The 15,812-nt window shown below is 41.2% G+C and overlaps 1 protein-coding gene across 1 annotated transcript in view; it reads left to right on the top strand.

Moving 5' to 3' along the window:
- Positions 1 to 1,823: 1,823 nt before the first annotated feature.
- CDC5L (cell division cycle 5 like) overlaps positions 1,824 to 15,812 on the top strand; it is a 50,393-nt gene continuing 36,404 nt past the window's right edge. The window contains exons 1-5 of the mRNA XM_019457303.2: positions 1,824 to 2,085; positions 4,413 to 4,516; positions 5,999 to 6,160; positions 6,769 to 6,896; positions 8,503 to 8,602. Of these exons, the coding sequence (XP_019312848.1) occupies positions 2,041 to 2,085; positions 4,413 to 4,516; positions 5,999 to 6,160; positions 6,769 to 6,896; positions 8,503 to 8,602 (539 nt within the window). The 5' untranslated portion in view covers positions 1,824 to 2,040. The remainder of the gene's footprint in view (positions 2,086 to 4,412; positions 4,517 to 5,998; positions 6,161 to 6,768; positions 6,897 to 8,502; positions 8,603 to 15,812) is intronic.

Below are 15,812 nucleotides of genomic sequence, written 5' to 3'. Positions count from 1 at the left end.
GCAGGGCTTGAACCCATGAACCGTGAGACCGCGACCTGAGCTGAAGTCTGATGCTCAACGAACTAAGCCACCCAGGTGCCACCCCCCAACCCCCGGCCTTTAAGAAAGATTTTATTTTTAAGTATTCTCTACACCCAACGTGGGGCTTGAACTCACCACCCTGTGATCGAGTGTCACATGCTCCGCTGACCGAGTGAGGCAGGCAATTTCTTTTTCCTGGGCCAGAGTTTCTCAAATTGTGTTTCCTAAACACCAATAGATAGTATAAGAAAAAATGTTTCCAGGGTCAACTTTGTTTGGAAATGTTATATTAAAAAGGGAGCTTTTTTGTTTCCTAGGGATGCTGTAACAAACCACAAACTGGGTGGTTTACAGTGAGAGAAATTTAATCTCTCACAGTTCAGGAGGCTGGAAATCAGAAATCAAGGTGTCAGCAAGGTTGCTTCATTCTCGGGTGCTCAAGGCGGGGAGATATAGCATGCCTCTCTCTTAGTTCTAGTGTTGCCAGCTGGGATGGTGATGGCCTCTTCGTGGGGACTCTTGAGTCCTGGCTGGCGAGCCTTGGGTGATATTGTGGGGGTTTGGCCAGTGCACACAATGTCGGAGGACAGTCTCTTGTGTTCATGGCTATTGGGTTTGGTTTTAGACATTATGGAAGTGGCATGATGTTGCATTTTCTGAATCCTTAAGTGAGACATGCAGTCTGTATGTTCAAGGGTGTCTTGGGGGACATTTTGACAGGGTTGCTCTGTCCCAATGGGCAGGTTGTATAATGCATGCCCTTAGGGGGCATGATTTACATCATAGAAATGGTAGACACTGAGTGAGTCCCTGGGTGCTGGAATGGCATTTTGACAAGCTCTACCTCATTGGGTTTTTAGGTATGTATCAATTAATTTGCCACCCAAATTTATGTAGGTAGGTATTGTTAACTCCACTTTTTAGATGAGGATACTGAGATTCAGCAAGGTTATTACCCAAGCTAATGAGAGAGCGAAGATTTCAATCCAACCTGAGTTTGTCTAATACCAGTGCCTATCAATGGTAACACTTTATTATTAATCCACATAGATTGAATAGAAATATACGAAAAACTGGTGAGATATTTTTGTGGGTTTCTGGGACAATCACCGATCATCTGAAGTTGGCTTTCTTGTAATAACAGCTGCCACTTTTGGGGGTAGTTATATGTATCAGACACTGGCCTAGGTTTATGATCTCATTTAATCCTTAGGACGACCCTATGAGGTTGCTATACTATTATCCCTATTTTACAGCTTAAAAAATTTAGGGTTACGGATGCCTGGGTGGCTCAGTTGGTTAAGCCTCCCACTCTTGATTTCAGCTCAGGTCATGATATCCTTGCTCTTCAGTTTGAGCCTGGCGCTGGACTCTGCACTGAAAGCGCGGAGGCTGTCTGGGATTCTCTCTCCCTCTTTCTCTCTTTCTCTCTGCCCCTCCCTCGCTCACGAGCCCACGCTCTCAAAATAAACTTAAAAAAAATTAGGGTTAAATGATTTCCTTTTCCTGAGTATTCCGCGAGTAAATTCCTGTTAGTTACATGCCTAATAAAATGCTAAATTAATAAGTTAACAAAGCTCTTCCTAAACCAGCTGGCTAATTCTGCACGCGTGACGTTCCCTTTCTCCGCCACTAGGTGACCTCAAGATCAATCCCACCACAACCTTGCTTACTAAGAGCCACCGGCGGTATCTCGCGAGAGTCGTGGTTTCCTCCAACCTGTTCTGGACATGCGCGGGGGGGGCGTAGAGCGCTTTAGCCAGAGGGGCTTGATGGGTTTCTGTCAGTCTTCCTAGACCAGAGCTATAACAACAAGGCACTTAGTCCTTTCAGCAGCCTCGGTTCTCGCGAGACTTGCTACTCTGCTCCCCCCGCCCCCCACCTTGCGCCTGCGCACATCTCTTCAAGCCAGAAGGTCGCGCTTGGAGGAAGTGTCGGCTTCAGGTCCCGTGGCCGTAGGGCCGTTACTACTTCTGTGAAGCTCCTCTCGGCCGCTTGCCGAGACACCCCGCAGCCAAGATGCCTCGAATTATGATCAAGGGGGGCGTGTGGAGGAATACCGAGGTAAGTCCCCCTTTCCCGCCGTCCGCTGCCCTCCGCCCCCTCCGGCGGCCTGTGCGCACGCGCGCGGAGGTCGGGGAGGCGAGGAGGATACCCTGCGGGGTCTACGTGGGCGCGGTGCTGGGGGTGGGGTGCAGCGCGGGGCGGACCCTCGAGGTCTTAACTTGATGTCCGGCCTTGAGTCATCAGAGCACCTCAAGGACAGGGACCGTGATTTAATCACTTGACGTGCCAGGCACTTGTTAGGCCCTAAGTGAATATTTGTTGAATTGAGGACGCGCCCCTGCCATGGAGGAAGGAACTCACTGTGTAGAAGGGGCGGGATAGGACTTCTGGGAGAGTTGGTTATCTGGCACACCCCCGTCCCTCAGCCTGGGCATTGTGCTTCTCTGATAAAATATAGAGCAGTGCTGTGGCCACAACTTTGTTCCTTCATTGACTTCCTTGCGGAGGGGAAGCAGCTTGAGTGCCAAGTTCAGTTCCCGTGTATGCCCGCATCCCTCTTGTTATCTCTTATCAAGGCATAACTTGTTTGTCCTCACGACGGATCCCAAGGCCTGTCTCTTCCTGTCCCTCCGCCTCAGCCAGGATAGAAACCAGATAGGACAAACTACCTGCAGTAGTCTCTTTGCTTCAGAAACGCAATGGATAATGCCAATGGCTAGCTAAAGGGCAGTAGAGAAAGAGTAAAATACAAATAAGATTTTGATGCATTTTGTGTTCATAGTGCACTGAATTTGTCAGTTTCAGGAGCACATCTTACCTTTTTATGTTGTGTCTTTTTACTTCTTGTGCCCTCTCAGAATGCCCTACTGCTCGACATCTTTCTGACCATCCTTCAAAACCCAGTTCAGAAACTCTTGAATTTTTGCCCTATCACCCTGTAAAAATAAGTGGCCCCATGGTACATCTTTCATCCATCCGATACAGCATGTTTTATCTTTTTGCAAGCATCATATTCTTCTGTGTGATGCTGATAAGTTTCTTAACCTTTCAGAGCCTCAGTTTTCTAATGGGGATGATAATAGTAACAGTAATCTTCTTTTATAGATTAAATGAATCAACATTTAGAATAGAATCTATTCTATGTGCCAGAATACAGTCTGGCACATAGTAGTCTTTCAGTAAGTGCTAGTTGACATTGCTTTTCCCCAGCAGACAGCACTGCAAGAGAACCAGGTCTTGGAATCCCTAGAACCTCGGACAGTAACCACCATGAAATAATTTTTTTTGGCAAATGTTTGCAGAATGAATCTAGTAGGGTGGACAGTTGCTATTTGTTTTTACTTCAAGATGTGTATTGTAACAAAGTGACACGTAAAATCAGTGACGACCTTGTCTCACAGTTTGTACAGAGGGAACCAGGCTGTCTAAATTGGAGAAGAGATGACTTCTGGGGGAGAGACAGATGTACAAAATCAAGTAACAGCAGGATTCCTGTGTAGTGGCCAAAGCCCTGCAGACTTTTTAAATCTCTGATGTTGAGGTAGGGGGTGGGATGGGGTGGAGTGGCTCATATATGAGGCATGTATCACAAGTTCAATGTGGAAAAAAGCCTAAAAGTAAGATGCCCCAAGTGCGTTCGTCTGTCGCTCTGTTATCCTTGGCGTCTGTCTAGGCTTAGCTTTCTGGACTCCCCTGGGAGTAGTGAATTCCAAATCAGAATGGGTGCCCTGGTGAAACAATAACTAAAGGCTAGAAGAAGAGCTGACTGGTGTAGTAGGGGAAAAATACTTAATTCTTGAGTTATACCTGTGGATTTTTGGGTCAGGGCAGGGGTTATGGGACTGGAGAGAAAATGACATTTGTAAACTGGAGTGGAGAATGGATTCCCAGAGTCTTGCTTTGCTTCTTGAGGGCTGGATAAGACCTATTTGATTCTCTTTTCTTAAGCATGGAAGACCTGGTACAGGAAATAGGAAATGTTTTTTGAGTAAATGAATAAATGATGGAGCTGTATCCTTTTGAGAATGACAGCCAAACGTTGGAGAGTACTTTTTGTTAATCACTGCCAGGTAGTGTTTCTCAGATTGGGCTGTACTCACTCCCAATTTATTAGGGTGGGGAGGTTGTGTATTAGGGAGGGTAGGATGTCCTTCGGAGGGATTTCTTCTTAATATTTTGCATTTTGCCAATTCTGGCTTGTTGTTTGTTATAGTAAATGAAATTTTTGTATTTTTTTCCAGACCTTGGTGTGTGTGTGTGTGTGTGTGTGTGTGTGTGTGTGTGTTTATGACTTTTCTCCCTATCAATCCTAGGGAGAAATTTTGTCTGTTCTCACTTGGAATTTTGTGATTGAATATATTGTTTTTCCTTGACAATTTTTTTAGGATGAAATTCTGAAAGCAGCAGTAATGAAATATGGAAAAAACCAGTGGTCTAGGATTGCCTCACTGCTGCATAGAAAATCAGCAAAGCAGTGCAAAGCCAGATGGTATGTACCACTTAATGAGTAGAAAACAGAAAGCGACCTTAATTATGATGAGGAAAATGTCAGTTCTTTGAACCTTGCCAAAGAAAGCAGGCAGTGTGATACAACAGAAAGTATGGAGTGGGAGATGGGAATTTAGATTTAAGCCTTAGCTGTCACTTGCTTCCTGTGTGATCTTAGGCAAGGCATTTTTTTTATACCCTCTTTCCTGTCTCTGTTTTCTCCCAATTGGGGATAATAATCCTTACTAACTGATGGAGATACGAGGTACAGATGAGTTAACGTGCTTGAGAGTGTTTTGTTAAGCATAAAATAAATTTACTTTTAGTACTGATGGACCCCAGCTTGTAAGTGGATTGTGTTCCAAAAATTTGTAAGTTGATTTAGAACTCACTTTCTCAAAGAAATTAATGATAAGTAATGGTTAATTTTCTAGGCTAGCTCACAGTAGTGAGTTTTCCTCATCAACACGGTTGAAATATTGTGTATTTGCTATCCCCAAATATAACTTAACACTGCACCTGTGGTGTCACCTTTGAAGTCACAGGGTAGTGGACACATTAAGCTCTTGGCATGAGTGATCTGGCCCCAGCCTTGACCCATGTGGTACTAAGATCATATTTTGGATTGTACAAGAGTGACTTCATTTCCTAGGCACCTGGGTGGGAGAAAGGATCAGAATGTAGAGATTGGATCCCAAAGAGGAAGATTGTCCTCAGCCTGAAGAAGTTTTGATTTCTGCTTGTCTTAGTGGAGCTAAGCTCCTGCCCCAATATTTAGTAAGGCTTGTATCTTAATTGCAGCTAAGTAGACTGGATGGGAAAGGTGGGTTGGGTTGGGCAGTAAGAAAGACAGAGGATGGCATAGTAGTTTTACTTAAATTAAAAAACTCCAAGATCATATGATATTGGGAAGCATTTAGTGAGTATAAGTCAGATACTTAAAGTAAGCCAAGGTATTGTGAGAATTGAATCAAAGTAGGAGAGGGGCACCTGGCTGGCTCAGGCGGAAGAGCATGTGACTCATGATCTTGGGGTTGGGAGTTTGAACCCCGTGTTGGGTGTAGAGATTACTTAAATAAATAAAATTAAAAAAAAGTGTGAGAAAGTACTATGAAAACTAGAAACACTAAAAATGTGAGGTGGTACTGTCTTATTTCAGGTAATTTCAAAACCTCTAATAAAGTGTAAAATAAATGAAAACAATTGGTAGTAGAGAAAGAAAGCATATGATCATGTTTCAGTTAGGGTACCTTTTTCAGGCATTACTAGTTTTGCATAATTAAAAAAAAACAGAAGTCAGTGAGATAGGGAATAGTAAATGGGGTAAAGTTAACCAAATAGTGTTAAAAAGAACAGCTTTTGTAATTGAAGGGTGAGAGTTAGCTTGTGTTTTTCAGACACTAGAAGTTAGTATATCTAATGTGTAAATAGGATATTCATGCCGAGTGACTAATGAATGTATCAAATGGTATCATTTTAATAGGTATGAGTGGCTAGATCCAAGCATTAAGAAAACAGAATGGTCCCGAGAAGAAGAGGAAAAACTATTGCACTTGGCTAAGTTGATGCCAACTCAGTGGAGGACCATTGCGCCAATCATTGGACGAACAGCTGCCCAGTGCTTGGAACACTATGAATTTCTTTTGTAAGTGAATTTCCAAATCAGTATTAAAATGTACGTATATCTCCTGAATGAGGCTGAATAAGCGTTTAGCATTTTCTGTGTTTAAACATTCAGTTACAGATCTGAGTAAAGCCAAAGGAGCTAAAGCTATCGGATTATATACTCTTAAGTCTCATGTTATTGATAATATTACATACTTGTTACATGCTTTTTAAAAGAGTAACTTAAAAATATTATATAATCATACATATTTTATTTTTTTAGAAAATTAGGGAAATAATGGTAAAAAAGCTAATCATCACCCATAGTTACACCCGTAATTACATTGCTAAGAGTGAACCAGAACATCTTGGTTCTTCATGTAAAGTTTTGTTTTTTTGTTTTTGTTTTTTTTTTGTATGACTTTATTGCATTTGTGGTTAAGGAGCTCCTTGGATTCTGTTTCATAGTGAATGGAACACTCATTGAAATTAGAATTTGAATACCATCTCTAAAGTAGAATCACTTTATTTTGTGAATGTCCATCTGTTGGGTTTTGGAAAGAAAAGAGTGCCAGTGCTAGGAAACCTGGTATTTCTTAAGACTGAATGGTGTGATAGTGTGACTAACTTTTATGGGCTTTTTTCTAGGGATAAAGCTGCACAAAGAGACAATGAAGAGGAAACGACAGATGATCCACGAAAACTTAAACCTGGGGAAATAGATCCAAATCCAGAAACAAAACCAGCACGGCCTGATCCGATTGATATGGATGAGGGTGAGTGCGTGCTTCTGAGGACTTTATTTCTTTGGTAACCATAGAGTCCTCCGGCCTCTTTTTAACTCTTTGAGTTTTCTTTCTAAGCTCCTCCGACTTTTTAGAACCCCAGTTCTGTCTGCAGTTGTTATTCTCTCTTTCTAATTGTGTCCAGTCTTCTTTTTTTTTAAATTTTTTTTTTTCAACGTTTTTTATTTATTTTTGGGACAGAGAGAGACAGAGCATGAACGGGGGAGGGGCAGAGAGAGAGGGAGACACAGAATCGGAAACAGGCTCCAGGCTCCGAGCCATCAGCCCAGAGCCTGACACGGGGCTCGAACTCACAGACCGCGAGATCGTGACCTGGCTGAAGTCAGACGCTTAACCGACTGCGCCACCCAGGCGCCCCTGTCCAGTCTTCTATTATAGAGTAATTGTTCTTTCTGGACAGTGTCTCTTTATTTTTTGGTTTTTCATTTCATTTAATAAATTAAGCAGCGTAATACTACTGGACAGATTCCCTAAAGGCTAGTTGTAAGCCCTTGAGAGTTCTGTTTTCTCCTTCCCATTCTGTGGAGAGAGGCACCACGACAGGATTTGGAGTTCAGTCCTGTTAACTAGTTTGACTTCAGGCAGGTAATTTAATCTTTGTGGTAAGGCAGCAGTGCGGTACTAGGAGGCAGACTCACGATGCCTTCTTCAGACACTGAATCAGGAATCAGAGGAACTGGATTTAGACTCCTGCCTGCCACTTATTAGCTATTGATCTTAGGCAAGATCATAATCCTTCTGAGATTTGATTCTCTTTCCTGCTAGATAGAGAATAATGATAGCTATCTTACCTCAACAGAGATGTTGTGAAGTGTTCAGTGAATGTTTGTTGAAATTTTAAAATTTAAAAGTTTAAAAGTAGTGGTTCTTACCTGCATCATTGTTATGTGGTGACCTTCTAAAAATACAAGTACCAGGGTCTCCCCAGGAGATCTGAGTCAGTAAGCTGCAGCATGGAGTGGGTAATCTTGGGATCTGAGTTTTTTAAAAAGTTATCTTGTTTAAAAAAAAAAAAAAAAAATTGTGATTCCACTCAACAACCTTATACAGGAATTGCTGTAAGGCATCAGTAATGAAATTTATTCTATTTTGGGAGCCATGGAAATGTATTGGAGGGGAGAAAAAAACCTTTTCTGAGGAAAAAAAGGTTTGTTTAATAGAGTATCTGTTTCCTTATAATTAAATAGTAGTTTTTACAGTAGTTTGTTATGATTGGTGCTGTGCCAGTTAGTTGATGATAATGAGAGATATGGTAATTATAGCTACTATTTAATGAATACTTTTGGATGCTTTACCTAGTATATTTTATTTAGCTCTTCTCAACATTCCTGTGAAATAAGACTTGTTATTCCCTTTTTATAGATGATGCAACATGCTCAGGGAGGGTAAATAAGTTATCCAGGGTCACAGAGCTAGCAAGTGGTGGGCCTGGTTTTTAACTTTGGTTTCTCTGACTTCAAACCCCATACAACACCATGTAATGATTATATTTATGGTTTTTCTCAAGTACTACAGTATATCTCTCACATACCATACTTCTGTTGAAGAACTTAGTTTTTCTTCTCTATTTTTGCAGATGAACTTGAGATGCTTTCTGAAGCTAGAGCCCGCTTGGCAAATACTCAGGGAAAGAAAGCCAAGAGGAAAGCAAGAGAGAAACAGTTGGAAGAAGCAAGGTATAGTTGTTTCCATCCGTAGTTGAACAATTAGTTTGTGCATCCTTAGACCCCATAAAACTGTGATCTGTCAACTCTGTTGGGTAATAATTAGAATTGTCTGATTCCAGTTTTGCTAATACTCTTTAGTTCCTTTATACTTTGGAAAAGTTTTTTTTTTTTTTTTTTTTTTTAAGTTTATTTTTTTAGTAATCTGTACACCTTGCATGGGGCTTGAATTCATAACCCTGAGATCAAGAGTTGCATACTTTCTCTTCTGAGCCAGCCAGACACCCTTATACTTTGGAAAAATCTTATTTTTTTCTCCCTAACCATCATAGAATAGATACAGAAAAAAAATACGTCTTTGAAGAGATGTTGTAAGAAGTAAAAGATGTTGGCAGAAGTGACGCCCGGGTGATCGCTTGATTATGTTGGATTTGTTCTGTTAACATAGGAGAGCTTCATTTGTTGTAGGCATCTTGGAGTCATATGGCTAGAGGATATACAAGGCTATGTGATTTTTACTTACTCTCCTTGATTAGTATTGTGCAGGTATTGGCTGTGAAATAAGTAACTTGGCTGAATGTAGAGGGAGTTAATGAGCCTTGAACCAAATTTTAGGCCCTTCTAGAAATTTTTGTTTAAAAAGTGAGTGGTATCATTGCTGTCTGCTCAAGGTTTTCTCCACTTTCCCCTTCCTTTTTCCTTTTGGTTAGATCTATGATTGAGCTCATTTCCTATGGCCCAGAAACCATGAAATGGTTAAAGGGAAAATCTGAATTGTCTAAGAGCTTATTAGCTTTTGGAATTTGGGTACTGGGGTGACCTTCCTAGCCTACACAGCTGCCGTTTTTGGTCCCCACACTGGGAAGTCCTTCCTGACCTGATGACTAGCATTATGTTGATGGTTTCCCCAGTAGTGACTTTGAAGTGCCAGATCTTGGGGTGGAGGATTCTTTCATACCTGAGGATGCTTCTTGGCATAGCTAAGCTGGCCAGCCACTAGTCCAGAATAGTTACTTAATGGAAGTATGAATGGCCTGGAACAATAAACAGAAACCAAGAGGAGATACTCAATTTTCTGCCCAGTTTCAGTCATTTTTGTATTTTGTACACTATTTAGGGTTAAATAATGTGAGTAGGGTTGAAAAAAATTCACTTTTCCATTTTCATCCATTGTTTGGAGACCAAATAATTTTGAGCCTTTTAACCATGGATGGCTAAGGATGCTTCTCTAAGTATAAGTGGCATTGCTTGCTTTAAACACTGTTTTACAGATTTAAATTTTCTCTGGTCTATCTTGTAGATTTTCTTATAGAATCTGTGTGTCTTAACTTGTACATATATCTTGTAATAGACCAGATTGGTCTGTATGTAAAATACATTGCAGGACTATTTCTTTAATGCTAAATTACAGATGTGTTTTAAAGCTTTTTTTTTTTTTTTAATTTTATTTTTAATTTTTTAAAATTTACATCCAAATCAGTTAGCATCTAGTGCAACAATGATTTCAGGAGTAGATTCCTTAGTGCCCCTGACCCATGTAGCCCATCCCCCTTCCCACCACCCCTCCCGTAAACCTCAGTTTGTTCTCCATATTTATGAGTCTCTTCTGTTTTGTCCCCCTCCCTGTTTTTATATTATTTTTGTTTCCCTTCCCTTATGTTCATCTGTTTTGTCTCTTAAAGTCCTCATATGAGTGAAGTCATATGATATTTGTCTTTCTCTGACTGACTAATTTCACTTAGCATCATACCCTCCAGTTCCATCCATGTAGTTGCAAATGGCAAGATTTCATTCTTTTTGATTGCTGAGTAATACTCCATTGTATACATATACTGTATTTTCTTTATGCATTCATTTGTCGATGGAGATTTGGGCTCTTTCCATACTTTGGCTATTGTCAATAGTGCTACTATAAACATTGAGGTGCATGTGTCCCTTCGAAACAGCACACCTGTATCCCTTGGATAAATACCTAGTAGTGCAGTTGCTGGGTTGTAGGTTTTAATTTTTTGAGGAACCTCCATACTGTTTTCCAGAGTGGCTGCACCAGCTTGCATTCCCATTAAAGCTTTTTATTGATTATAAATGTAATACGTTTTTCCTCCGGTATTGCACTATTTTCTTTTTGAGGTTGATATGATGCTATTAGCTTCGTTATATTCACTTAGTGAAAGCATTTCTGATGTCATTTGAAGTCTTTATTTCCTTTATTTAAAGAATGAAATTATTGGTGCGCCTGGGTGGCTCAGTCGGTTAAGTGTCTGACTCCTGGTTTCGGCTCAGATCATGATCTCACGGTTAATGGGATTGAGCCCCATGTCTGGTTCTGTGCTAACAGCACAGAGGCTGCTTGGGATTCTCTCTCTCCTCTCTCTCTGTCCCTCCCCAGCTCTCTTTCTATCCAAATAAATAAACATTAAAAGAATGAAATAACTTTATTTTTGAAATGTGTGTCTTTGCAAGCCTTTCTTTCAATACAGAGGTACATTTATGTGTACATATACACACAGTAATATTTGTATAAAATGGGATATTGTTACATGTTGTTTTGATGAGATGTTAGCTGTTAATCTTACTGGAGTTCCCTTGGCTTTGAACATTTTTAGCATGATGTTTCTGTGTGCAGATTTCTTTTTTTTTTTAATTTTTTTTTTTAACGTTTATTTATTTTTGAGAGAGAGAGAGACAGAGCATGAACGGGGGAGGGTCAGAGAGAGGGAGACAGAATCTGAAACAGGCTCCAGGCTCTGAGCTGTCAGCACAGAGCCTGATGCGGGGCTCGAACTTACGGACCGTGAGATCACGACCTGGGCTGAAGTCGGACACTTAACCGACTGAGCCACCCAGGCACCCCCTGCGTGCAGATTTCTTTATCTGACTTGTAGTTCGTTGAGCATTCTGGATATGTAGGTTCGGTAAATTTGGGAGAATTTTCAGCCATTTTTTCTTTGAATATTTTACTCTTTTTCTCTCTCCTTTTGGTGCACCTAATGATGCCCTGCATTTCTGTGAGGCTCTGTTCTTACTTTTTTTTTTTTTCTGGATTGCCTAATCTTTACCATCTCTCTCTAGGTTCTTTTAAGTTATTTCTATCTTTAAGTGATTTTCTCTATTTGATGCAATATTTTCATCATACTTTCCTTTGCTGCTTTAATCATGGTTTCTTTTTGTTTTTTGGAAATATTTATAATGGGTCCATTGAAGTCTGTCTGCTACATCTGACATCTAGTTGCTCTCACTGGCAGTTTCTGTTGCCAGCTTTTTTTCTCCCATGTGGGTCTTGCTTTCCTGTTTCTTCACAGGTCTCAAATTTTTTTTGTGGGAACTGGACACTTTAGATCATACATTGTAGCAATTCTGGGTGCTGTGTTCTCTCCATCCAGACTTTTTATTGTTATTTGCTTGTGTGTGGGTTATGTTAGTGAAGTCTCTTCTCCCCTAGTGGTCCCCTCAGAATGCAAAGCCTCTGATGTTGCACCTCATGGGGGGTGCAGTCTTGGGTATGCCCACAGTCACCTGGGATGGTGTGGTTTTGACCACATTTTTGGCATCTTTTTCCCTAGCTACACCCACATTTTAAGCTCTACTAATTGTCAGCTGATTGGTGTATTGTTTTCAACAATGTCTTGGGACATAAAGTATTCCACAAACCTATCCAATTAAATTTGGGCTCCTTTGAAAGGATGGTTGTTTCTCCTCCTCCGTCCTCCTCCTCCCCCTCCTCCTCCTCCTCCTCCTCCCCCCTCCCCCTCCCCCTCCCCCTCCTCCGTCCTCCTCCTCCCCCTCCCTCCTCCCCCTCCCTCCTTCTCCTCCTTCCTCCTCCTCCCTCCTCCTCCTCCTCCTTTTTTAAATTTAAATTTTAGTTAACATACAGTGCAATATTGGTTTCAGGAGTAAAATTCAGTGATTCATTTGTCACTTACAACACCCAGTTGAAGGCATAGTTTCTCAGATCAGTGCTTGGTATTTGCTCTGACCCCAGGAAGTCTCCTCCCATTTTTTTCTGGCAAACTAGTGGGCCAACAGTTTAGTCTCTTTCTTCAGTGAATCTACCAGTTTCTTCCCAGTTACCTCTTACCACAAGTTCCACTGTTTTTGAGAGTGCTTTTAGGCTTGAACGTTTTCTCCATATTCTGTTGCAAACGAAGTCAATTTTTTTGGGGGGAGATTTGGCATTCTCTCTTCTACCCTTGGGCTGTGGTGTGTTTGTCTCTCTGAATGACATCTCCATTTCAGGAGCTGAGTGCTCCGTGTGGGCAGCAGCCCTAGGTCTCCTCTGCTTGCTTCTCCTAGTGTGGAAGCCTCATCCCGCAAGCTAGGGCAAGGACTCCTGGAGCCCCAGCATTCTTAGCAGCATTGTGTCCAAGATAGAGCCTCTGTCTGGGCACAAGAAAGAAGTGGCCCTCGTTCTGGGGCACTCTTGTTGGAATTTAACCTCTGCAACAGGTATTTGGAGGCAGGATGAAAATTGCTGATGTTCTGCCCCTCTTGTAATGAAAGCCTTCCTGTTGGGAACTGGAGGGGAGAGAGAACCCTGTGGTTTTGGCTGCACTAGTGTGGAGTAGAGTTTATATCTCCCAGTGCGGACAGGGGTAGGAGATGAGGAAGTGGGTCTTAATTCAGATACTATAGACTTTCACTTTTCTTTAATGAATTTTAGTAGATTTGTAGCTGGGGTGCAGGGGTGCAAGAGTACCTGGCTCTAGGGGGTCCCAAACACACCAGATTTGGCCACTCCCCATTGACAAAATGCAAAGGCAGAGGGACGAGTGGTGGTGGAACAAGACAGAAATTTATTTCAGTGAGGCCAACCCCGGGAAGACTTGGATAGCGTTTCAAAGACTGTCTCCAAAGTGACAAAAATACTTCCTGGTTTATGTAAGGAAAGTGGGACAAAGGTCAGTGGGTATGTGCAGGTGGGCAGGAAAAGTCTGGCACTCAAGGTCTTGGAGTTCATTACCTGCTGGGTCTTGCTGGCTTGGGGCAGTCCTTATTGCTTGAGGGGATAAGCGGGAAAGAAGAACTTAATTAGAAAGTACAGACTGTGGGGTTGTGGGAGGGGGGTGGGCTAAATGGGTAAGGGGCATTAAGGAATCTACTCCTGAAATCATTGTTGCACTATATGCTAACTTGGATGTAAATTAAAAAAATAAATAAAAATTTAAAAAGTACAGACTGATACCACAATGGGGGTAGTTGAAGCCCTCTTTCAGATTTTCTTCCCCCCCCCCCCTTTTTTTTTTTAAGTTTATTTATTTATTTTGAGGGGTTGGATAGGGAGAGAGGAAAATCCCAAGCAGGCTCTGACCTGTCAGCTCGGAGCCTGACACGGGGCTTGATCTCACAAACTGAGATCATGACATGAGCCAGAATCAAAAGCTGGATGCTTAACTGATGGGCCACCCAGGTGCCTTGTCTTTCAAATTTTCTTTCTTTCTCTTTTTTTTTTTTCTTAATTAAAATATTTTTTGGGGGGCACCTGGGTGGCTCAGTTGGTTAAGCATCTGACCTGGGCTTAGGTCATGATCTTGGTTTGTGAGTTTGAGCCCCCAGTAGGGCTCTGTGCTGACAGCTCAGAACCTGGAGCCTGCTTCAGATTCTGTGTGTGTGTTTCTCTCTCTGCTCCTCCTCACTCATGCTCTCTCTCAAAAATAAAGTAAACATTAAGAAAAAAAATAAGGGACGCCTGGGTGGCTCAGTCGGTTGAGCGTCCGACTTCGGCTCAGGTCATGATCTCACAGTTGTGGGTACGAGCCCTGCATTGGGCTCTGTGCTGACAGCTCAGAGCCTGGAGCCTGTTTCAGATTGTGTCTCCCTCTCTCTCTGCCCCTCGCCCACTTGTGCTCTGTCTCCCTCTGTCTCAAAAATGAATAAACATTAAAAATTTTTAAAAGAAAAAATTTTTAAATGTCTATTTTTGAGAGAGAGAAAAGCGCAAGCAGGGGAGGGCCAGAGAGAGGGGGACAGAGGATCTAAAGTGGGCTTTGCACTGACAGCAGAGAGCCCGACGTGGTGCTCAAACTCCTGAACTGTGAGATAATGACCTGAGCCAAAGTCGGATGTTTAATTGACTGAGCCACCCAGGCACTCCTCAGGTTTTCTTGAATAAATGTTTCATCATGTGCTATATCTCCTTTGGATCCTTTCCAGAGACTTAAACTTTTTTTTTTTTTTTTTTTCTAATTTTTGTCAGTTTTACTGGGGGTGTAGGTCTGCAGAGCCTCATGCTGGAAAGTGTTCTTATATGCTGATTTCCCCTTTTAATATTATAAATAACTTTTCTCGTCATTATATCATTAGAATTATAGCATCATGGGAAAATACAAAAAAGTAAAGATTAAATGAAATTCTAACCTCCAGTGATTATTGTTCATATTTTGTTGGACATCCTTCACATCTTACAAGCGTATATTCACTGATAGATATATGCATGTAATTTTTACGTGTTGCTCTATAACGTGTAAACTTTGTAACGTGTTTTACACACCAGTATGTCTTGAGCATCTTTCCCTGGCAAAGTAGATTTACAGGTTTTTTAAACGTTATATAGATGGCTGTCTAATATTCTAGCTTATAACTATGCTATACATTTTCTTCATTTCTTGTTGGATGTCTAGATTGTGTCCAGTTATTAGCTTATTTATGAATGCTGCTTGAAGTCTTGCAGCCAAGGCCTTGTTTATGTTACTTATTTCTTTAGGCTAAAGGCTGAGGAATGAAATTATTGGGTTAAAACATGTGAGAAACTTCAGGGTTTTAATGTGTATTTCCAAATTCTCTTTGGGGAAACTACACCCATTTGTTTTCCATTACCACTGAGGGTGACTGTCCACTTTTTGTGTACTTGCCATTGAAACAAAAAACTGAACACTATTAATTAGATCTGCAGAAATGGTACTTGATTTAATTTGTGATTATTAGCTAAGTATACCTTTTATCATTTTGGCTATTTGCATATTTTTCCTTAGAGAACTATTTGTTTTCTTCTGTTTCCTCCCCCACCCCCCCTTGGAATATATTAAACAAAAAAACCTGAATAGATTGTTTTTATCTAACCGTTCCCAATATAAATTGCAAATGTTTTTTCCTGTTGTTTAACTTTTATGATTAAAAAAAATGAATCTATAGAGATATAAAATTTAAAATTCAAAGCTGTTGCTGTTGGGTATTTACCTTTGCCTTTTATTTAATTTATATTAAGTGAGTAATTCCCAACCACAGA

The sequence above is a fragment of the Panthera pardus genome, unplaced genomic scaffold, assembly GCF_024362965.1.
Source record: "Panthera pardus isolate Hobbes unplaced genomic scaffold, ASM2436296v1 HiC_scaffold_17, whole genome shotgun sequence".
NCBI classification, from domain to species: domain Eukaryota; kingdom Metazoa; phylum Chordata; class Mammalia; order Carnivora; family Felidae; genus Panthera; species Panthera pardus.
Note: the sequence above shows the minus strand (reverse complement) of the source record. Positions and strands in the feature narration are given on the sequence as shown.